Source organism: Capricornis sumatraensis, chromosome 10, assembly GCF_032405125.1.
Source record: "Capricornis sumatraensis isolate serow.1 chromosome 10, serow.2, whole genome shotgun sequence".
Classification (NCBI taxonomy): Eukaryota; Metazoa; Chordata; class Mammalia; order Artiodactyla; family Bovidae; genus Capricornis; species Capricornis sumatraensis.
In genome coordinates, this window is record NC_091078.1 from 103,037,148 (window position 1) to 103,059,754 (window position 22,607).

The 22,607-nt window shown below is 43.9% G+C and overlaps 1 protein-coding gene across 2 annotated transcripts; it reads right to left on the bottom strand.

The window, feature by feature from the left end:
- Positions 1-217: 217 nt before the first annotated feature.
- CCDC174 (coiled-coil domain containing 174) lies at positions 218-22,417 on the bottom strand. Of its 2 annotated transcripts, XM_068982440.1 has the most exons (11): positions 22,328-22,417; positions 19,415-19,519; positions 18,760-18,860; positions 13,692-13,750; positions 11,361-11,538; positions 7,163-7,258; positions 6,045-6,187; positions 5,466-5,560; positions 4,788-4,920; positions 3,078-3,230; positions 218-1,992 (listed from the first exon to the last, which is right to left on the bottom strand). In XM_068982440.1, exons 1-11 carry the CDS (start codon positions 22,367-22,369, stop codon positions 1,694-1,696), a joined length of 1,404 nt encoding a protein of 467 aa, XP_068838541.1. In that variant the 5' UTR covers positions 22,370-22,417; the 3' UTR covers positions 218-1,693. The 2 variants fall into 2 exon arrangements, with proteins under 2 accessions (XP_068838541.1, XP_068838542.1); XM_068982441.1 differs by lacking the exons at positions 4,788-4,920; positions 5,466-5,560.
- Between the last annotated feature and the right edge of the window lie 190 nt (positions 22,418-22,607).

Below are 22,607 nucleotides of genomic sequence, written 5' to 3' on the forward strand. Positions count from 1 at the left end.
TCCATTCTTTTGGAGGTGGAGGGTCGACTGTCTCAGAATCATGTTGAGATCTATTCTTTCCCACCACTGTCAAAAATCAAGTGACCACAGATGTATGGGGTTTATTTCTGGACTCACAATTGTTTCATTGTTTATTAATACATCAGAACCACACTGTTTCAATCCTGGTATCTTTGTAGTAAGTCTTGAAATAAAGAAGTAAGTCCCCCAACTCTGTCCTTTTTCCTTTTTCAAAATTGTTTTAGATATTCCGGGTCTCTCGTAATTCCATACAAATTTTAGTTTGACAATTTCCACAAAAAAGGAAGCTGGGTCAGTTGGCCTTCATGAATTATTTTTGCTAGGAGATGTATTTGCCTGATCAGGCTGACAAAATGACCTTTCGTAGGTCTTGCAACTCTGCCCTTGATCTGGACTTCAGAGGTTAAGTTTGTAAGGATTTGGGATTTTAATACTGCTCAATACTGGGGTTAAACACAGAGAGCAGAGGGTGCTGGAGAAAGTGTGAGTCCGGAACACGCACCTAAACCATCTGCCACTTGGATACCATATGACGAGTCACTGACCCTGTGCTCCAGCTTGCAATCTGTAACGAGAACGGGGCCCTCACATCAATACTGCCGCGCTGTGGAGCGGACACCACGGGCTCCTGCGGGCCCTTGAAAGATCTGCTCCAGTGCCTTCTTACAGGACTCACTGGGGAGGGAGGAAGCTCTAACAGCCCGGTGGGCCTGGTGGCCAACTTCTACTGCTTGTCTGCAGCTGTGACGAGGACATTGGGAGAGGACACAGATGGTACCCAGGCACAGGAGGTCCTTCTGGAGCACTGGTAACCCACCTGTTGTTAGCAAAGACAAAGGGCTCTAGCAGCCCCTCACTCCAGCCCAAGTCCATCCCACTCAGGCTGGGATGAGTTGGCTCCCAAGTGAGATGAGGGCCTAGATCCGCAGCACCGGAAGAGCGGGCGGAGCTGAAAAACTGACTGATGGCTAAGAAGCATATCGCTCGGTGACGAGGCCCAGCAGCCTCCACATGTGCCCGTCACTCAATAAACGCTTACTGAATGCCTACTCTCCAAGTGACATCAGCATCTTCTTTTCTGGACTACAAAGTTCTCCCTGGTTTTCCTGATCATTTCAAATGATACCCTAAATTCTCCACCAGTGTCAGGGTCCTCCTGGAGACCAGATCATTTCGTACCCCAATGTCCCCTTCTGTGCTAACGTTTGAAAGGCTGAAATTCTTCCTAACAGATGCTCCATCAACTGACTTGGAAGCTGAATGCTTGGAACAAAGACATCTGCCAGCCAGCACTGGCAAAAGGAGAGAAATGGAGCCTTTAATCTGAGTAAGTCATCAGAGTGGGCATGAGAGACAGGATTACAGATTCCTTAGGATCACAGATTCCTTAGTATCAAATATTACAGAATATGTCTACTCTATCTCAGCTCACGTATAAATCCAGATGAACTGGTGTCTCCATACCGATCAGAATGAAATGAACGGCTAAGTGGCCAGAGTTCCCACAGTACCATTCACTTTCTTCCCTGCTGACAAATCCAGCCTGAAGTCTGGGTCTTCAGGGAAAGGAGAGGAAGAGAGAGCTACAATTCAGTCCCTAAAGTTATTTTCTCCACTGTGGGAGAGGAAGGCACCATTAACAGTACAGACCCAAGTTACAGTGTTTTTAACTTCATGTTACTTGTTTATAATATGATATCATATCATCCAGAGTTTCAAAAGTGACCGTCGGGGCTTGTGGTGGGCTGCTGGGGGCAGGAGCGGATGACGTCTGTGACGCGCAGGGGTCATGGCTCTGGCCAGAGTGCTGCCCCGGGTCCCTCTGTGCAGGGGCAGGTCGGCTCCACGCCTGGCTGCTCAGAGACTCAGTTCTCTTTTGGTCCACAAAGTAATACGATGGTGGCGCAAACTCAGGGTCTCTCTCAGCCCGGAGATCTGACTGTCTCTTCGACCAGTATCCAAAGGAAAAGTCTAGTAAAAAATAAAGTGTTCTTAGAACTGATTATTGAATCATTTGAATGTTTTTAGTTTTTAATCATCGTCTGTCTTTCTTAAAAGCCACCTTACATTCTCCGGAGAACTAAACTACAAGGCGCGAGCAATGGCTACAGAAGCTCATGGAAGGAACCAGGCTGAGAAAAAGGAGGGAAGAGTCCCACAGAGAAAAGCTCAGGGAAGGTTCTGTGGAGAAAAAAGGCTGGCGGGTTCTGGGGACAATGCCAAAAAAGCACGAAAACAGAAATAACGAAGTGTTTAAATCATTTGCTTGACATGTTATAGGTACTTCATAGCAAAACACAAGTTTTGTCCTCTACTGAGTTTTAGAAGATACAAAGGGCACTGTCCAGAGCTATCTGTCTCTAACAGCGGCACAGACCCAAGCCACGTGCCATCCACGTCTTTCACTTGAGTCGTGATCTCACAGGCTTCAACAGTTTAAGCGAATGTACCACTGAAATGACTGTTTTCAAAATGGCAGAAACCAGAGTCTTTTCCCAGAGAGAGGTCACTGCAGGTACCACGGTGTCTTTACAGGAAAAAACTTAAAGAAAAATTTGCATAACCTAGTGGAACCACATGTGAATTCAAGTTAATAAACTTGGACGCAGACTGTTTTCAAGAGAGCATAAAAGAGACTGTTAAAAACACAGACTACATTAAAGTACCAAACTTTCCTAAGACTTTAAAAAAGCAGTTCTGGACAAACAGTAAGCCGAAGGTGTAAAGCCACAAGAGGGCAGCAGGAATTTCCAAAACCTGCCCTTAAGTGCGTCTTTAAAATACCTCATCCTTTAGGTATGATGCCTTGCAGACCCTAGTCTTTTATATCACACTTTCTAGCGCTTCTGGTTATTGACAAGAAACAAGCTCAGGGACCTAGAGAATCCTTTAAGCTTCCCAGGACCACTAAGACTCACCAGAATCACAGTCTGCTCAGGAGAACCGACCCCTCACCTTTCCTCTGTCCCACTCGCAGACGTGTGGCACCCTGGGCCTGATAATCCTTCCCCTCCTAAACCAGAATCACAGTCTGCTCAGGAGAACCGACCCCTCACCTTTTCCTCTGTCCCACTCGCGGACGTGTGGCACCCCGGGTCTGGTATCTTTCCTCTCCTGAACGATGACTTCTACTTTGCTACTCTGGGCAGCTGTACGAGGAGCTGGCGTGACCTCTGGTTCTGGGGGCAAAGGCCCAATAACATCTCCATCTATTTTTGTAAAGGAAATAAGACTTCATTACAATAAAGCTTACGACTACTTTAAAAAGTTAAATAGAACATACTTACCCTGAGAGTACAAGCAATACCTGGTATTCACTGAGCACCTATTACATGCCAGGTTGTGGGCTGAGTACTTTGTACACAGTAGTTCACTTAGCTCTTTAACAACCCAAACTCAGGACTGGTACTCCATTTTATCCCCATTTTACAGATAAGGAGAATTACCATCAGAAATGCTACAAAGGTAAATAGTGAAGAGCCAGGATTCTAACCCAGATTGGATGGATTTCAAAGTCTCTGTTTGACACTGTGCCACCCCACCTCCCCTGATCAACAATCGAAGGACCAGAAACCCTTCAATTACTCAAAGAAAGAGTCTCAGGCAAAGCAAGGGTGACGAGAGGTGGAGCCTGGTGACAGTCTGTAGGCTATTCAATTCTGGCCATAGTTTAAAAGAAAACGGTGTTTTAAAAAAACACTGGTGGCACTTCACGTCTTGTGGAAATGACATGTTCAAGAGTAGAGCAAAAACAGAGAAGCAATACACAGAGTCTAACATGTCACAGGAAGGCAGCATTTATACAAAACTAAATGGACCATCTTCCGATTTTTAAGTGTCTCCATCTCCTCTCAAAGCTAGACTGAAGTGAGTTCAGAATTTTAAAATGGCATGGGCTTATGTTAGAGCTAGAGAAGCTTCCATCCGCCCCATTGGGATGTAAGTGAGAAGGCTGTGTGTGAATCCCAAAGCACATTCCTAGTAAGGTAGCTGGTTCCGGCCCCTTCTTCCCCTGGGCTGAATCATGAACAGGTCCTGGGGAGCTAGTGACCACGCAGGTGACAGCAACCCTCTAGGGAACAGCAGAAGCAGTAAGACTGGAGGAAGCGGGAGAGCAGGTGACTGTCTGGGGCAGAGCTACCCCCTGCCCTGGACACCCTGCAATGTTAAACTCGAGAAGCAGGCGTCCACCTGGTTTGAGCCAGTCTATGCAGTCTGTTGGGTAGTTCAACCCAGACGGGCATTAACTCAGACAGTGAGCCTGTCTGACCACACTACTGAAGTGTTTCCAAGCATGTTGACAGACAGATGTGGTAAGCTGTCTCTACCCACATCTCTACCTTGGTATGCTGTCTCTACCCACATTTGTAAATTATTTACTACCTTTCTGTATGCATGTCTTCTTCAAAACACACTTGTAATAACCAATAAAAACTGCCGCCACAGCCAAAGAAAACAGGCCTAAAATATGTACATGCACAACTACATTTCATCCTAAAATACCTTTTAAGCATTTTACCTCCAAGCCTCACTTACTAAACAGGGCTACTGTATGAAGCAACAAAACACACTGCTAACATCCTTGTCTACAACTGATATTTTCTTGGGAGTAAAAACTGTTCCTGTTCCTGGATGTACCTCTCAGGTGCACTTCTTGCTCAGAAAATAAAACTAGATGGTTGATTTCCACACTGCCATTCCTACTCCTGAGTTGTCAACGGAACTAGAATATTCCCTTTTGAGATTCAGACACAGCCATGATGTACCTCTGTCCGCTCCCTCTGCTCCACCTTCTTTTGACCCTTTCATCTTCTTCTGTCGGAGCTTGGCAAGTCTTGCTTCTAATATGGCTTTTCTCTTTTCCCTTATATTTTCTCGTTTTGTTCTCTGATCTGTTGTCTGAACAAGGCAGAAAATTAGAAAATGATTAGCCCCATTCACCATATTTCTGTTGAAAAGGATGAAATAATTTTACTCTAAAAATAAACTGACTTTTCTGCCACCTCTTAGAAGCCATCCGTTGAAATGTTCAAAATGAATATCCTTATGTAAGTCCTCTTATACAAGCCCTTTGATATTTTCTGAAGTTCATTTCACGGAGCATCCCGGAAGAGTTAACATTTTAGGAAACCAACCAATTCTGCCAATTCCTTAATCCCCCTCTGATAACTTTCCATTTTCTTACCCAGGCCACTTCAAAAGTACCATATTGGAAACTAAATTTTAAAAATCAAAGTCACACACATTACTTTTGAACAACTATAATCTTAAAAGTCTGAAACACCAAAATAATACAGCAATTATCTTTATGAAACCTGTAACTGAATTCTGAATAGCTATGTACATTTCTAATTAATTTTACGAGATTTTTTTTTTTTTACAGTATGATTTAATGAGAAACCCAACTGTTCAAATCCTTCAAGTCAACTGAGTTTAATCTGTACCTGTTCACGCAGCATTTCTAAGGTTTTCATCTGCTTGTTTCTCAACTCTTTATCTCGGGCAAAAGCAAAATAGCCAACACCAAGCTGCCGGGCCTCTGAAATAGGTAGAAGTTACCCCAAAGATTAGATTTCCCTTCTCAGCGAATTAGATTTATGCCAAATTTCTAGCTGGGCCTCTGAAATAAGTAAAAATTACCCCAAAAATTAGATTTCCCTGCTCAGTGAATTAGATTCAGGAGAAATTTCTACCAAAGCAGAAAGGAACACAGGGATGTCTTCCACACTTTTTTTAAGAAGCAGGTAAAAAACGTTAGAAGTTTCTTTCACTCTGTTTGCCAAGTGATAAACGCAGCAAGTATTCATTAATTTTTTAGTCACAGGTTGTCTCCACTATTCTTGGGGCACACACTTGGATTAACAGACCCTTTGTTAGGCTAAAAAGTGAACAGTTATTTTCAACTCCAAAAGTAGAATTATTTATTTATACAGAAGAGCTGCTTCTTTGTGAATACTTCCTTTCCTACCTGCCATTTAAATGTTCAAGATAAAAAAATGACTTAATCTGCCAGATGACTGTACCATTTTCACGGATGTCTTCATAATGTACGGGCCCCATTGGCCTTCTCAGGGCCTCCCTCTCTTCTTCCTCCCATTGCTGGCGCTGGAGTTCTTTTCTCATATCTTCAGACAATAAGGTTTTCTCATTTGCAGGACTAACGAAACTAGGAGAATAGAGCAAAAATCATCTTAGGTAAGAGCTGTAGCGCAGCAATGCTTCATTCAGTTCAGGCATTTGGGGTCATGGATGAGCAACTCTAGCTGTGAAGAGGACAGTTCCTCACGGAGGTTTCTGACTCATAATACCATTGGGAAACTGCAAACAATTTCCTCCTTTCTTTAATCCAAGCAGGCAGCTCGTTATATTAGCATAATAAAATCTTGTTTCAGCACTCACATCACTTTCTTTCCCAGCCTGGTCTTGGGCTGAATGGAAGGGGCATGCCAGGCAGGGAGAGGAACTATGGGCCTTCAGCGGGGGCCTCCCGTGTAGGGCCTAGTGTCCCAGGCGGTGGCTCAGAGCTTCCCCACTTCCTTCCCTGTGCCAAGCCCAGGCCTACCTGGACATGGACAAGGTGGAGCTTCTCCCAACACTTTTCACACAATAGCTGCCCTTGGTAAGAAGAATTTTATTCTCTGTGATGTTTTAGCAAATTACCTCTTTAGATACCACAGAAAAAAAATCTAACCATAAGTTCTTACTTCAAAATGCAAAAAGGTATAAAGAAAGAGTTAAGCTGCTTCCCTCCCTGCCCCCACCTTGTCTGGGTCCATGACTCTACCTGCTGTGGGAAAACCAAATCTATTTTCTTAAACGCACTCTCTATGCAGTGGTTTGTTCATCTACTCTGGGCTCACTCTCCGTTACTCTGTAGACAGACATCCTCCCAAGTAAACAGGCTCTGACTCACTCCTGTTGGTGTGGATGATCAACCATTTAGGTTGTTCTCTGAATGTGGACTGTGTGTGTATATGCACGCTAACCACAAAGAAGTGCTTCTGCAAACATTCCTACACATTAAAGAAATATTCTTACAACAGAGCCCAGAAGAAAACTAACTAAAAACAGCCTCGCTCACAAAACAATCCCTGTGTCTGCATGTCAGACCTGGGCAAAGCATTGTGTGTCACACACTTACAGCCTCCCCTGAAGATTTTTATCCATTTCCAGCAGATCCGGCAAATCCTTTCTCATGCAGCGCCGGGATCGCCCTAAAGAATCCACGTAATCCACCCTGAAATAAAAGTGGAAACATGTGAAAAGCTGCACATCACATACGGTCCCCTCAAATAAGGACCCTGGTGCACAATGGAAAGTTAATATCAGCTCCATCACAAACCCATCACCAAGGGCCTCCTGGGCAACTCAAACTGTAAACAATCCGCCTGCAGTGCGGGAGACCCACGTTCAATCCATGGGTCGGGAAGAACCCCTGGAGAAGGGCATGACAACCCACTCCAGTATTCTCGCCTGGAGAATCCCATGGACAGAGGAGCCTGGTGGCTACAGTCCATGGGATCACAGAGTCGGACGTGACTGAGCAACTGACACACATCACCAAGAAATACCCTCAACCTGAGAGGCCACCACCATTGGTGCAAACACGCTCTTCACACTCAGAAGCTGACACACAATAGGTTCAATGCACCCCTGATTAAGTCTTAGTTTTAGAAACGGTAGAAAATGATTGATCGTGTGTATCTCCAATCTCAAAGATAAAACTCCACACAGACCCCTGCTGCAATATTTCAGAAATTACTTTAACCTGGTTTACACATTTGCAAGGAGATCCAACCAGTCCATCCTAAAAGAGATCAGTCCTGGGTTCACTGGAAGGACTGATGTTGAAACTGAAACTCCCAATCCTTTGGTCACCTGATGCGAAGAGCTGACTCACTGGAAAAGACCCTGATGCTGGGAAAGATTGAAGGCGGGAGGAGAAGGGGACGACAGAAGATGAGATGGTTGGATGGCATCACCAACTCAATGGACATGAGTCCAAACTCCGGGAGTTTACCCAAACTCATGTGATGGACAGGGAGGCCTGAAGTGCTGCGGTTTGTGGGGTCACAGAGTCGGACACGACTGAGCGACTGAACTGAATATATTTTCAAATATTCTCTCAGCATCATAATAACTATGCTCTGTACCAGACTTTATTTGTTCACCTGCTCTCAGTCTTCCCAAATTTGATGCTTTTTGTTTCCTTTGTTTCTTCTAATTGATACAATTCTTCCCAGTGGATTAAAAATTTCTTAATAGAAATATAGAAGAAAGCGAAGAACTAAAGAGCCTCTTGATGAAAGTGAAGAGGAGAGTGAAAAAGTTGGCTTAAAACTCAACATTCAGAAAATTAAGATCATGGCACCCGGTCCCATCACTTCATGGGAAATAGATGGGGTAGCAATAGATGGGGAAACAGTGACAGACTTTATTTTCCTGGGCTCCAAAATGACTGCAAATGGTGACTGCAGCCATGAAATTAAAAGAAACTTGCTCCTTGGAAGAAAAGCTACAACCAGCAGACAGCATATTAAAAAGCAGAGACATTACTTTGCCGACAAAGGTCCGTCTAGTCAAGGCTATGGTTTTCCCAGTAGTCATGAAGGGATGTGAGAGTTGGACTATAAAGAAAGCTGGGCACTGAAGAATTGATGCTTTTGAATTATGGTGTTGGAGAAGACTCTTTGAGAGTCTCTTAGACTGCAAGGAGATCCAACCAGTCCATTCTAAAGATCAGTCCTGGATATCCACTGGAAGGACTGATGCTGAAGCTGAAACTCCAGTACTCTGCCACCCGATGGACAGGGAGGCCTGAACAGAAGTATTCTGAAAGACTCTTTTTAACTAGGAGGAAGCCAAGGCAACAGTTTGTACTGCAAAAGTGCCTCAACAGTGGGCCAGTCTGTTATCTTTTACCCTTGTTCTTCTTTCCTCATCTTGGCCCAAAGTAAGGACCTTGTTTCGTGTACCAGGCAGGGAAACCAGGCAGCCAGCAAGGCCAGTGAAGTACTCCGATGCCCACACAGGAAATAAGGGCAGGTTTTCATGGATAGTATTTCGTTTGCATTATGATGCAAAAGATTCTTAATGGTTTGAAATTACAGGTAGGGACTCCCCCAGATCCTCTGGCAGGAGGCTGAAAGCAGAGAAGGGCCAGCACTGCTGCTGAACCAACCCAAGGTCAGATTCCCATGCACGTGGCTTATGGTTTTATGGGTCTTTTCTTTCCAGCTGGACATGCCAAGTCCAACTGTCAGCCTGTGATTTAAAAGGTGAGCATGGGAATCCACAACTACAGTCCTAAAGCTGATGACCACAGAAATAAAACCTCCAACAGCAAAAAGCAGTTTCTCCCTTTTCTTCTTTTCCTTCAACGAATGGAGAACCAAAACCACCTAACCAGATGGTCTGAGTAATTATTTACAGTATTTTTGTGGAAAGATTTTCCACCACCTGGAACTTAACTGCAAAAAGATTTTACAAGCAGTTACAATTCTGGAACCTAATTTAGAAACAAAAAAAAGTGTCAGAACTGCTTGCAGTGTGTCTTCCTTCACCCTATGGGGCACGTGACACCTCAGTTGCCCTTCAAGGTCTTCAAATGGATAACAAATTGGTTGTAATCATACAGGCATTCATAAGGGGGGGGCGGACATTAAACCTTTCAAAGGAGACGAGATTTCTGCTATGAAAAGCAATCAAAGCTATTCTGTCTCTGGAGAAGGCCTCCAAAACATACAGATCTCGTTGAAACAGAAGTGGCAGGACAGCAGCCAGCAACAAAAATCAACGCGCAAGCTCTCAGGGGAACAATCACCTGAGGCCAGAGGGGAGCACAGGAGGGCTCAGTCATGCCAGCTTCACAGGACGCTGGGGGAAGTTAGGGCACCGGCCCTTGAAACGCTCCTAACAAGAGCAGGAAGGATCTAGAAAGTACCAAGAATTTGCCTCAACCCTTTTCTGGTAACGAGGCCAGCTACGTGTCCATACGGGCTTCTCAGGTCACTCAGCGGTAAGGAATCCAGCTGCCGGTGCAGGAGATGCAGGAGATGTGGGTTCTAGTTTTGGGCTGGGAAGATCCCTGGAGGAGAAAATGACAACCCACTCCAGTATTCTTGCCTGGAAAATTCCATGGATAGAGGAGTCTGGTGGGCTACAGTTCATGGGGTTGCAAAGAGTCAGACACAACTTAGCGACTAAACAACAAGACCCAAAGGAGTAAGTATGTTTAAGTGCTATCAGAGTCCAGACGAGGGCGAGACCATTTAGACTAGAAATGCTCAAGAAAAGTATGACGAAAGAGATGGCATCATACCCGCTCCTCTGTGACTGCTATAGCAAGCACACGGCCACTAAGCCCACCTCAGATGTAAGTGTTTTAGAAGGTTGGTAAGAAGACCCTTCTGCAGCATAAAGATGCAAGTTCCCTGCGTTCCCGAGCAGTGGGGACTACTGTTTTCACTCATAAAAGACTCCTTCCCGTGGGGGGAATGGCTGACAAAAGATCAACAGGTCCTGCTGACAACCCTAAGCAGTTTCTAACAAACACGGCCATGATGTGGACATCTGAGCCTTCAGCGGGGAGGGGTGGGCTCCACACCGGCAGGAAGGGTCAGGCAGGGTTGCTCCTAGGAACAGAGCATCAGTGCGCCTGCATGCAATCACAGCCCTTCTGAACAAGGGCTCAGGTCTTAGGTACAGAAAAATCACCATGGCATTTCCTCTGCAGTTTCTTTGTAAAGAAAAGACTAGTTTGGTTTCTCCATCATTCACCTACTAGGTATCACCATCCCTGTTCTGCAGATGAGGAAACTGAAGCCAAGAGAGGGTAGGAACCTGTCACAACTGTACCACCAGTCAAAGGCAGAGCCCATGCTGTCCAGACACAGGTCCGTGATACCCTAAACCATACTGGCAGAAAATGCCACAGCCGGGGTAAGGCTCACCGGATCAGTTCTGCCAGCCCATTTTCACTGGAAACAGAGCTCATGCTATCAACATGATGATGCCTGAATAAGGACCTGGGTAAGGCAGCAGGGTGGGTAGAGAGGAACATTCTCTGCCTACACAACTCTCTCACATCAATGAAACAGGGGAAACAATGCCTCCCCGCCTGGCACAGCGCCTGGCACATGGCAGGGACACAGTCTATCTGTAATTATTTCAAGTAGCAGCCACTATGTCTACATCTACAAATGCAACCCTACTCAGAGGGGAGTCTCTAAAGAAAGACTAGAGAGAAACGCCTCGATAACAGCAAAATAACATGGCTCTCAAAAAGTAAGCCCAAGTCTGACAACATTAACATAACCAAATGGCATAATATCACCAACCATTCTTCACTGGGATCCTGGGGCGGAGGAATATCTTTTTCAGAAAGAGCTTCTTCATCATCGTCTCTTTCTTCGGTCTTTCTGTAATCTCTATTGGCACCAATCGCTTCCATTTCTTTGTGTTTGTCTATCATCTTCTGTGTGAAATCCACAAGGTACATATCCTCCACTTCTTCATCTAGAACACAAAAATCAATTTTCAGATGCATGGAACTGACATGAAGCAGTCACAGTCACCACTGGGCGGCTATACCCCGACAGTTCACCAGTTGAGGTCTCCACCTGCCCGCTAAAAGCTCAAAAGGCACAGAGCCTCCTGGGGGCCTGACAGAGAAGCTGTAGACAGGCCACTGGACACACATACCACATACAAAACATCTTTAAAAGCCTGCAGTTTTCTGCTGCCTCATCAATAACAAGACTAGAAGATAACAGTGTCTGACCTGAAGAGACTCTTCTAGCCAGTCAGGTCACACAGAGGCAGAGCAGCGCTGCTCAGGGAGCCTTTGTGGCTCAGTGACTCCCCGTCTCTAACCACGCGGGTCGGACCCCATAACCCTGGGTATACTGCTGCAGGATGCCAAGTGTTCAAAGGGCCCTAACGCAGGCAAAAGGAGCCATCTGAATTCTTGTCAATCCATGAACACCACCTTTGGGTGAGGCATGGGGCCAGGATCTGCAGGGCATACAGAAATGTCTAACGTGCCATCTATCTGCAGGCCTTACCTACTTGAGCTGAAACCTATACTCAAAGTTAAATAGTAACCCATGATTCTAATTTAACACAGGATAGCAGATGCATTCATGAACCATGTACCCATCAAGTTTCACTCTGCTGGATTTAAGCTCTGAGGAACAGATGGTAGGTTTCCTACTACCAGGGGTTGATGTTACCCTCACTGTACAGTGGGAAATAACTGAGGCTCCAAAACTTGCCCAAATATGCTGGTCCAATAAGCCCATCAGGAGGTGGGCCTGCCGGTATGGACAGAACAAATCTCCATGCCCACACACTCTTTTGTCTTGATTCTGTATTAACAATATAAGTAAAATTTGAATCAAATGAAAAAAGACTATATTTTTAGCCCCAAGAACATGTAATTCAACTGGGAAAGAAATACATTTTCCCAGAGCTGAGTTAAAATAAAACCACAGAACAGTGAGGCCTCCTGGCTGGCTGACACCTGCTGCTGCTTCAGTGGGAAGGCAGGGCCTCCCCCAGGGCCCTCGGCTTTGTGAGCACCCAGCCTGGCCCTGCTGGGCTCCCAACACACAGGAATGCGGCTCTGGTGTCTGGGCAGCCGTGGTCAGGGTCCAGCCCTTCCTCTCCTGCTGCGCCCCGCACCTGGCCCTCAGCCCTAGCCCCACAAGTCAGCCCAGCCAGCTCTGGCCCTCTCCTCCCTCTGCTTTCCCCATTCCTCCCTGCAGAAGCCCTTCTCCAGTTCTCCAAAACCTTTAAGACCCCCATCAGAGCCACCTTCTCCCTAAAGACTTCCACGTATGCCTTTTGAAGGCAGTAAGAGACGCACTGCCTTGTAAAATCTCTTTCATTGTCGTTGAACTCTAGGCTGGGTTTCCTTTTTGTGGGGCAGGTATGAGGAGGGAGGATCTTTTAATTACTATCTTAGAAGCAACTATACCCGGCTTCCCAGGCAGCAGAGTGGTTAAGGTTCTGAGCTTCCACTGCAGAGGGTACGGGTTCCATCCCTGGTCAGGGAACTAAGATCTTGCATGCTGTGCAGCACAGTAAAAAATGTTTCACTTTTTAAAAAATAAATTACAAAAGCAACTATAAGCACTTCAAAGAATAAAATTAAACACAGAGGGAAAAAAAACAGGGGAAAAGGAATAACTCCAGTACTCTGATATAACCATAATTCCCCTCAGGCTGTTTTTTCTTAAATACAGCCGTAACTGTCTGTAATCATGGCCTATTTAGAGCTTTTTCCCTAAACTTTTCTTCTTCTGTACCATTTTCCTCCACTGACGATGCCTCTGTTGAGGAGAGAGGCAGAGTCTGGCTAATACTGTACTGACTGTCCCTCTATCGTGCCTAACAGGCCCAGCACCCACGGGGCAAATTAAAAACTACTGCTGATTTTCTTATCTCTGTGCTGACACTCAGGCCTTCCCCAGGAGCTCAGCTGGTGAAGAATCCACCGGCAATGTAGAAGACCCCAGTTTGATTCCTGGGTTAGGAAGATGCTGACACAGAAAGTCAAATCTATTCAAGTCTCTCCCTATTCTCATAATTATTGTAACAAATATAAGAAAATATCACAGAGTTGCGTGAATTACAGATAATAAAGATGCATAAATAATTATATTTACCGATAAAGTCTCCTTTAGTCATTTTTTCATATAATTTGGCTTTTTCTTCCAATTTCTCCCTAGGAGAAAAAAAAAAAAGACAAGTATAAAAATGGTCTTATCACTGCCACTCCTGGTAAAACCGCTCTCCCCAGCCTGACTGCTGCAACCTAGCCTGATGACTAGAGCTGAGTCCCCACCCTGAGGGGACTCTCAGACCCAGCCAGGTCTGCTCTGCCAACTACACATAAAGCCTGGCCCATGTTTCTTTCATTCACGACTGTACCAAAGGACCAAAAACAATGCCTGGTGCATAACAGATGTTCAGTCAGTATTTGAGGAACGAATACATGAATGAATGAAGATTCCAATTTAATTTAAATGCCAAATACAACAAATTAAATACCAAAAAAGGAGAGGTATCTAAACAAAAACATTTTCTGTTATGGATCACCAAATTTCACAGTAACTCTCTATCACTGGTTTTATCCAAGGGTCCCTGGTCTTCCCTTGGCTAATTAGGTCTCTCTAAGGGAGGTAGAGACCAACCTCTTAGAAGTCTGTTAAAAATATGATAATGCCTATTTTATACAGAATATAGATAAATTATTCATGACAGACAGCTAATAAAAAACAAACATCAACCCTGGCATTTCAATTCAGCAGCCTCTCTGCTCATGTTAATTCTAGTGGCATTTATTCTTTAGTGGCTAAGAACTGACAATTCTTTTATTCTAGAAATACTTATGATGATAAAGAGCACCAAAGAAGTCATCTGAGCATTTGCTTGTAAAGGATTGTACTTTATCACAGCAGAAAATTTCATTTCTAATGGTGAGTATGATGTTAGCTAATAGAGCATAAGATGTTATGAAGAAACTCAAATGAACATTTTGGTCAATCCAATACAAAGCCATATTAATCAAAATAGTATGGGACTCGCATAAAAACAGACACACAGATCAACAGAATGGAAACAGAGCCCAGAGATAAACCCACACACATATGGTCAATTAATTTACAACAGAAGAGTCAAGAATATGCAATCGGGAAAGAGCTGTCTCGTGAATAAACGGTGTTGGGAAAACTGGACGGCCACATGCGAAACGATGAACCTAAGAAACAGTATTACACATCTGAATCAAAAATTCACAACGGAACCATAAAACTCCTAGAAGAAAACACAGGCAACACATTCCTGACATCAGTGTGGCAATGAATTTTCCAGATCTGACAACAAAAGGAAAGGCCACAAAAGCCAAAATAAACAAAAGGGACTGTATCAAACTAAAAAGCTGCTGCAGAGCAAAGGAAACCATCACCAAAACGAAAAGGCAACCTGTTACTGAACGGGAGGAAATATTTGCAAATCTTATGTCTGCCATAGGCTTAATATCCAAAATAAAGAACTTACAACTCAACACCAAGAAAACCAAGCAGTGCAACTTTAAAAAAGGACCTGAATAAACATCTTGTCGGAGACATACAGATGGGCAACAGGTACACGAAAAGGTGCTCAGCATGAGGGGAATGGAGACCGAAACCACAGTGAGATGTCACCTCACACCTAACAGGACAGCTGCTACAAAAAGATAAGAAATAACAAGGGTCGGCAGGTGAGGACGTGGAGAAAAGGAAACCTTCATGCAGTGTAGGGGGAATGTAAACTGGGGCAGCCACTAAGGAAAAAGAGTATGAGATTCCTCACAAAATAAACAGAACTACCATATGGGAGCTTCCCTGGTGATCCAGTGGTTAAGACTCTGAGTGTCCACTGCAGGGGCATGAGTTCACTCTTGTATAAGGAGCTGTCCAGAGAACTTAAGATCCTGCGTGCCACACAGTATGGCCAAAAAAAGTAAATAAGTTAGTGAGCAGCTGCCAGAGGCAGCAGGAGGATGGGAAGGAAACGGATGAACTGGGTCAAAATGTACAAACTTCCAGTTATAAAATATGTGAGCAATGAGGATGCAATGCCCAGCACAATGAACACAGCTAATGCTATATTGCATACCTGAAGTCTGTTAAAAGAGTAGATCTCAAACGTTCCTATTTAAGTGTTAGTTGTTCAGTCATGTCCGACTCGCTGCGATCCCATGGGCTGGAGCCTGCCAGGCTCCTAGGTTTGTGGGATTCTGCAGGCAAGAATACTGGAGTGGGTTGCCATTCCCTTCTCCAGGGGATCTTCCTGACACAGGGATCAAACTGTGTGGTGATAGATGTTAGTTAATTATTAGATCTATATATCATGAAAAATGCTGCGCTGGAAGAAGCACAAGCTGGAATCAAGATTGCCAGGAGAAATATCAATAACCTCAGATATGCAGATGACACCACCCTTGTGGCAGAAAGTGAAGAGGAACTAAAAAGCTTCTTGATGAAAGCGAAAGAGGAGAGTGAAAAAGTTGGCTTAAAGCTCAACATTCAGAAAACGAAGATCATGGCATCTGGTCCCATCACTTCATGGCAAATAGATGGGGAAACATTGGAAACAGTGTTAGATTTTATTTTGAGGGGCTCCAAAATCACTGCAGATGGTGACTGCAGCCATAAAATTAAAAGATGCTTACTCCTTGGAAGGAAAGTTATGACCAACCTAGACAGCATATTAAAAAGCAGAGACATTACTTTGCCAACAAAGGCCTGTCTAGTCAAGACTATGGTTTTTCCTGTGGTCATGTATGGATGTGAGAGTTGGACTATAAAGAAAGCTGAGCGCAAAAGAATTGATGCTTTTGAACTGTGGTGTTGGAGAAGACTCTTGAGAGTCCCTTGGACTGCAAGGAGATCCAACCAGTCCATCCTAAAGGAGATCAGTCCTGGCTGTTCATTGGAAGGACTGATGCTGAAGCTGAAACTCCAATACTCTGGCCACCTCATGAGAAGAGTTGACTCCCTGGAAAAGACACTGATGCCGGGAGGGATTGGGGACAGGAGGAGAAGGGGACGACAGAGGATGAGATGGCTGGACGGCATCAGCGACTTGATGGACATGAGCTTGGGTAAACTCCAGGAGTTGGTGATGCACAGGGAGGCCTGGCGTGCTGTGATTCATGGGGTCGCAAAGAGTCAGACACGACTGAGCAACTGAGCGACTGGACTGAACTAACTGTGGTGAGCACTGGATAACAGATACAAATACTGAGTTACTCTGTTATACATCTGAAACTAATACAATGTTATGTTTCAATTACACCTTAATAAAATACACATATAAGCATAAAAAAGTTACAGCATCTTTCAACAAAATTAAAATTCTAAGCATAATGTACAGTAGTGAGAAAAATGTCTCAACAGTGAACATGTCTTTAAGTAAAGTCTCCAGCCTGTTGGGGATAGGTCAAACACTAAGAAAATAATCCCCAAATGGGCTAATATTCTGCCCTTTATTCTTAGACCCAGAAGAGCCAAGCAGTCTGGGCAACCATTATTTTCAACTACCAACTTTTTATTATGCAATGGATCTAAACACACAGATGGCAGTCATGCCAGAGATTAAAACTTGGGATTCTGGATCCAGGGTGCTAGTGCAAACGGGGAAGAGCTCTTCTTTACAGAAGAATGCCAGCTAGTAAACAGAATGAAAAAATAATACACATGGGATGACAGATGTAGAAAAATTCTGATTTTGAAACCATCAGTGTAACAACTGACTCAGTGATGACATAATCATCACATGAAAACACACTGGTAAACAGAATATTCACACAGCCTGTTTCCCTCCTTAGATTATTATTAATTTCAAATGAGGAAGAGCGTCTTATCGGTGGAAAACTACAACAGATCTACCTTAACTGAGTGATCAAACTTATCATCACCAATAATGACTTAAGCTGACATCATGAACCTCCTGATGGGACTCAACAGGACATATCATCACCTAGCTAGTGTAAGAACCGTTGGCGATTAGTCTGACTCTAATCAGACGGTGGGACACCACAGACACAACTGGCATGGACTTTTCAAATGATGTCAATGGTGTAACAGACAACAAAAAGGCAAGGGAGGGACTTCCCTGGTGGCCCAGTGGTGAGAATCCGCCTGCCAATGTAGGGAGCACAGGTTCTGTCCCTGACCTGTGAACTAGGATCCCACGAGCCACAGGGCAATCAAGCCCGTGGGCCATGATTACTGAGCCCATGTGTAACTGCTGAAGCTTCCTGTGCCCTACAACAAGAGAAGTCACCACAGTGAGAATCCCTCACACTACAACTAGAGAGTAGCCCCTACTCACCGAAACTCAGGGCAGCCATAATTAAATAAAATGTAAACATTTTTTTAAACAGGCAAAGGAACTGTTTTCTATTAAAAGAGACTAAAGAGATATGACAACTACATGCAATGCATACTCTTTAATTAAACATTTTAAAAAACAATAAAGGACATATCTGTACTAGGATAACTGGTGAAATATGAATATGGACCATATGATACTACTTTATCAGTGGCAAACTTCCGGGATATGATAGCAGTATTGTGGTTACGCAGGAAAATGTCCTTATTCCTGCATAACCACAGTACTGCTGCCATATCCCAGAAACATGCCACTGATAAAATAGTATCATATAGAAGATATACGCTGAAATATTTAGAGGTAAAGTACAGCGATGTTCAACAAAGTTTCTCTACACACACGAGAGAGAGAGGGGAAGAAAGAAAGCAAATTTTAAAAGACGTTAAGTGGTGAATTTAGGTGAAAAGTATTAGAACGTTGTCTTGTTTCAAATATTCTGCTGGTTTGAAGCTTTTCATATTAAAAAGTTGGGAGGAAAATTCAATTTCTAATTCCCGATAACATAGCACCTAGTAGCCCTGAACCACACCACATGGACACTTCTTAAACACTTGCGGGTAATCTCAGTGCCTAACAGGGGCTCACAGGGGGACTGTTTCATCTTTTAAACTGAGGCTATGTCTTATCTTCTTATAAGATTATAAACATGTCTGCAAATTATATTATTTTCAGGTAACAGAGTATCTGATTAGGAGGATGATAAAAATTAAAACTATAAATCAATTAAGGGTGAACTTTCACCTCTTTGCTCAGGGAGCCACAAAGGTAGCTCCGTTTATTAGAGAGCAGTTTTACCTCGCTTTGTCCAAAGTCTTCTGTTCTTCAATCTTTTGTTCAGCATCCTTTTCAGCTCGATTAGAAACTCCTGCATTCTGTTTGCTCCAGATACTTGGTTTCTGGAGAAGAATTTAAAAAACATAGAATCACCAACTGACTACAAAAAATCTCTACTTGTACATCAGAAAGGGGAAAAAAAGATAATTAGATCTTGTGAATCAATGGAAATAACTGGACCTCTGACAGCCAACTTACGTCCTGCAAATAAACTATACGTAGCAAAGCTGGAGCTGGGGGAAAAAAAAAAAAAGACCCTAAATTACATTTAAAAATGTCTTTATACAATTGCAGTTACTTTTTTAAATCTCCTGAATGATTACAACCTAATTTAAGACTTTAATGAAAAATACGTAACAGATTTAGTAATACAAATAATAGATACCATTACTTATAAAATTGGAAAAACACTCACATATTGAAGAATTAGAGCATTATAATGTGCTTTTGAATCTTACTAATTTCTATTTCAATATTTGAAATATTTTATGCAGATGTTCAAATACAAGACAAGGATTTATAGGTAGCAGATACCCTGGACACTTTCAAAAAACCTAAGTATGGTTTAATTCCCCTATGTTTGGGGTCAATGGAGATAATTAGATTTTATGTTTACCTTGTTGGTTGGTTTTGGTTTTCCCAAAACTCCAGCATCTTTTAGAAGTTTTTCTTGTTTGAATTCTTCTTGTTTTCGGAAGAGTTCAGCCTTAAGGTCTACCAACTAGAATAAAGCCAATAAGCAAACAAAAAACAAAAAACAATTGACTTTAATGAGTGATTGGATTTCTAAGTTTTTACAATTCTGAAAACAAGATCACAAGCTCTTATAAATGGACAAAAGTGGATATAAAATTAAATGTTTAAATGCAGAGTCTAGTACAAAATAAATCCAAGTCATCTTTCATTCCAGCTCTGTGGAAAACATATTTAATTTTCAACACTTCAAGGCTTTCCTCTGGGCAAAGAGAGGATGATAAGAAAGCAAATGGGATCTGCATCTTCTAGACTCAGATCCAGCCAACATCATTAACCACTGTCTCTCTAACTGCCGTTGTACTCAGCTTTTTCATGTAGTAAAAGGAAAAAAAATTTTTTTTAATTTCACTTAAACATCACAACCATTTGTTATTTTTACAGGAAAATGTCTTTGATCGGCAACAATCTGAGGCCTAGTATGTGCCTGGCACTTAACAATGAAGAGCAGAATACAAATGTGAATTAGACATACTCCTGCCTCAAAGAACCTACAATCTAGTAAGAACTGTAACTTACAACACCAGTCAGATGTAATATGTGACTTTAAGAGTGAAATTAAGTGGCATAAAAATTCAGATAAAGGAGTATTTCCTTTTGTCCAGAGTGATCAGAGATGGCTTTGAAATGAGCCTTAAAGGACAGGCAAGATTTCAACAGCTAGAAATAAAACAGACTGAGTGAATTTTGTTTCTCTATGTTTTAGAAACCACAAGTTTAGCTTGTGGTTAAGAACAAGAAAAGCCAGGGCAAAAGGAACAGGGGACTTGGATCTATCATCACTATCTACCCTGCACAAAAGGGTATAATGGCAGTTTCCTTTTTAACGATGGAAGTATAGCTGCTTGTATACGCGGGCATTTGTAAACTGAATACTTAAAGAGCCCCGCATCACAGACTTTTAAGGGAAATCAAAATGACTGCATTCTGTGATTTCTATTTTGGAAGTACTTAAAAATAGGTTTGGCACAGATTTTAATAACGTCAAGAGCTGGTTTATCCCAGAACCTAATATTCTAAATTTTAAAAAACAAATTTAAAACTTAAGCTTTTTCTTCTAAGCCTTCTTAACCACATCAAAGTCGCACATTTTCCTACTATACTTTTGAATTTTAAAAGGAAGATGCTCAGAGAAGTGTCAGGTCTCAGATGGCATTCACATTATTATTACTAATTTTAACCCATCAGGAAAAAATAACGAATTTTATAGCTTTTTGGTTCCTAATCCTATAACATTATGTGCGTGTGCTAAGTCACCTCAGTCATGCGAAACTCTTTGCAACCCCATGGACTGTAGCTCTCCAGGCTCCTCTGTCCATGGGATTCTCTAGCCAAGAGTACTGGAGTGGGTTCCCATGCCCTCCTCCAGGGGATCTTCCCGATCCAGGGGCCGAACACCCCATCTCTTCTGTCTCCTGCATTGGCAAGCAAGTTCCTTACCACTAGCGCCACCCGGGAAGCCCTCAAACATTATTAACTAGTACCGATTTTCAGTATGAGATGGCGGCAAGGGGCTCAAATATTGGGATATTTCCTTCACATCCCTTGCACCTCAACATTCTGCAGTAAATCCAAGATTAAGCCAAAGGTTAGGCAATTCGCTGTGATATACTGGAAAAGACAACTGCCGTGGAGTTAACCAGACTCAGTGGGCCCAGTTCTATCACTAAGAACTCTGTATGTGAGCTGAAGAAAGACACTTCATTTTCTGAGCCTCAGTGGCCTTATCTATAGTGGGGATATGACTAGCACCTGCCTCCTAATGCAGTTAGTAGAGCGCAGGGAAACTGCATATAAAGTGCTGGCACAAACAAGTACCGAGAACTGGTTTTCTTCCTCAGTTCAGCTCACTCAGTGGCGTCCCATTCTTTGCAACCCCGTGGACTGCACCACACCAGGCCTCCCTGTCCATCACCAACTCCCCTAGCTTTCTCAAACTCATGTCCATTGAGCTGGTGATGCCATCCAACCATCTCATCCTCTGTCGTCCCCTTTTCCTCCTGCCCTCAATCTTGCCCAGCATCAGGGTCTTTTCCAATGAGTCGGTTCTTCGCATCAGGTGGCCAAAGGATTGGAGTTTCAGCTTCAGCATCAGTCCCTCCAATTAATATTCAGGACTGATTTCCTTTAGAATGGACTGGCTGAATCTCCTTGCAGTCCAAGGGACTCAAGAAGTAACTAAATTAACAAAAGTGCTTACATCCTATTAGGCCTTACAGCTCCCGGGCAGCGCATCCTACGGGTGTATTAACAACTGTTTAGCCGTCCTCCTGCCGGGGGACGCTGGGCCTCTCGGACCCCGGGGAAGAAGTCACACTAATGTTCTGGGGGGGAGGGGGGGCGGGGGGGCACCGTGCTGGTCCCTGAGATCAAGGGGAACGTGTCTGCACAGCTCGCAGAGGCCGGGGTCCCCCTCTGATAGTCACGGAGACGAGGCTGCCAAGAAGGCCTGGCCAGTCGTCGCGGAGGGGAGGCGGGGACAGTCCTAACCCGGAAAAGACACCAGGCTCAGGACGGCGTCTGAGGGGAGAGCCCGGGCCCGGCGCCCCGGCAGAGGGGAGGCTAAACTCAGCGTTCAACTAGTGAGAAAGTGGGCCCGCTCCCCGTAAGGAAGGAAGCGCGCTCCTCCTTTTCCAGAGAAAAGCCAGGTCCGGGGTCCTCTCTGAGGAGAGATCAAGTCTGGGCCCCCGAGTGAAGAAACAAGCTAGGTCGAGATTCTTATCCTGCGGAGGCGAGGAGACGCGGAGCCCGTAGCATCATCTATCCCCGTACTCACCGAGGACGCCGTGACTTCCAAAGGCTTCTTTCGCCTGTCCATATTCGCCCCGGAGTGGCCTGAGGCGTACGCCTCAAGGTGCCAGGCCGGCCTCTTATACCGCCTTCCGCTGGAACCGGAAGTCGACTTAGCAGAGCGTCGCTATTTATGGCTCAGGCGCCATCTTGAGAAGGTCAGAATGTCGCGAGTAATGTGTCCTTCACCATTTTGAGACGGTCAGAGGGTACCCAGAAGTGAAGCTAATTGCTAAGGCCATCTTGAAAAAGGCAGAAGGTAATAG

Excerpts from the sequence above, each read along its gene's own strand:
- CCDC174 (XM_068982440.1), bottom strand. The coding sequence starts at position 22,369 with ATGGACAGGCGAAAGAAGCCTTTGGAAGTCACGGCGTCCTCG. Across the intron at positions 13,751-18,759 it reads AAGACTTTGGACAAAGCGAG|GGAGAAATTGGAAGAAAAAG; the intron begins GTAAAACTGCTC and ends TTTTTCTCCTAG. Across the intron at positions 4,921-5,465 it reads TAGAAATGCTGCGTGAACAG|ACAACAGATCAGAGAACAAA; the intron begins GTACAGATTAAA and ends TGCCTTGTTCAG.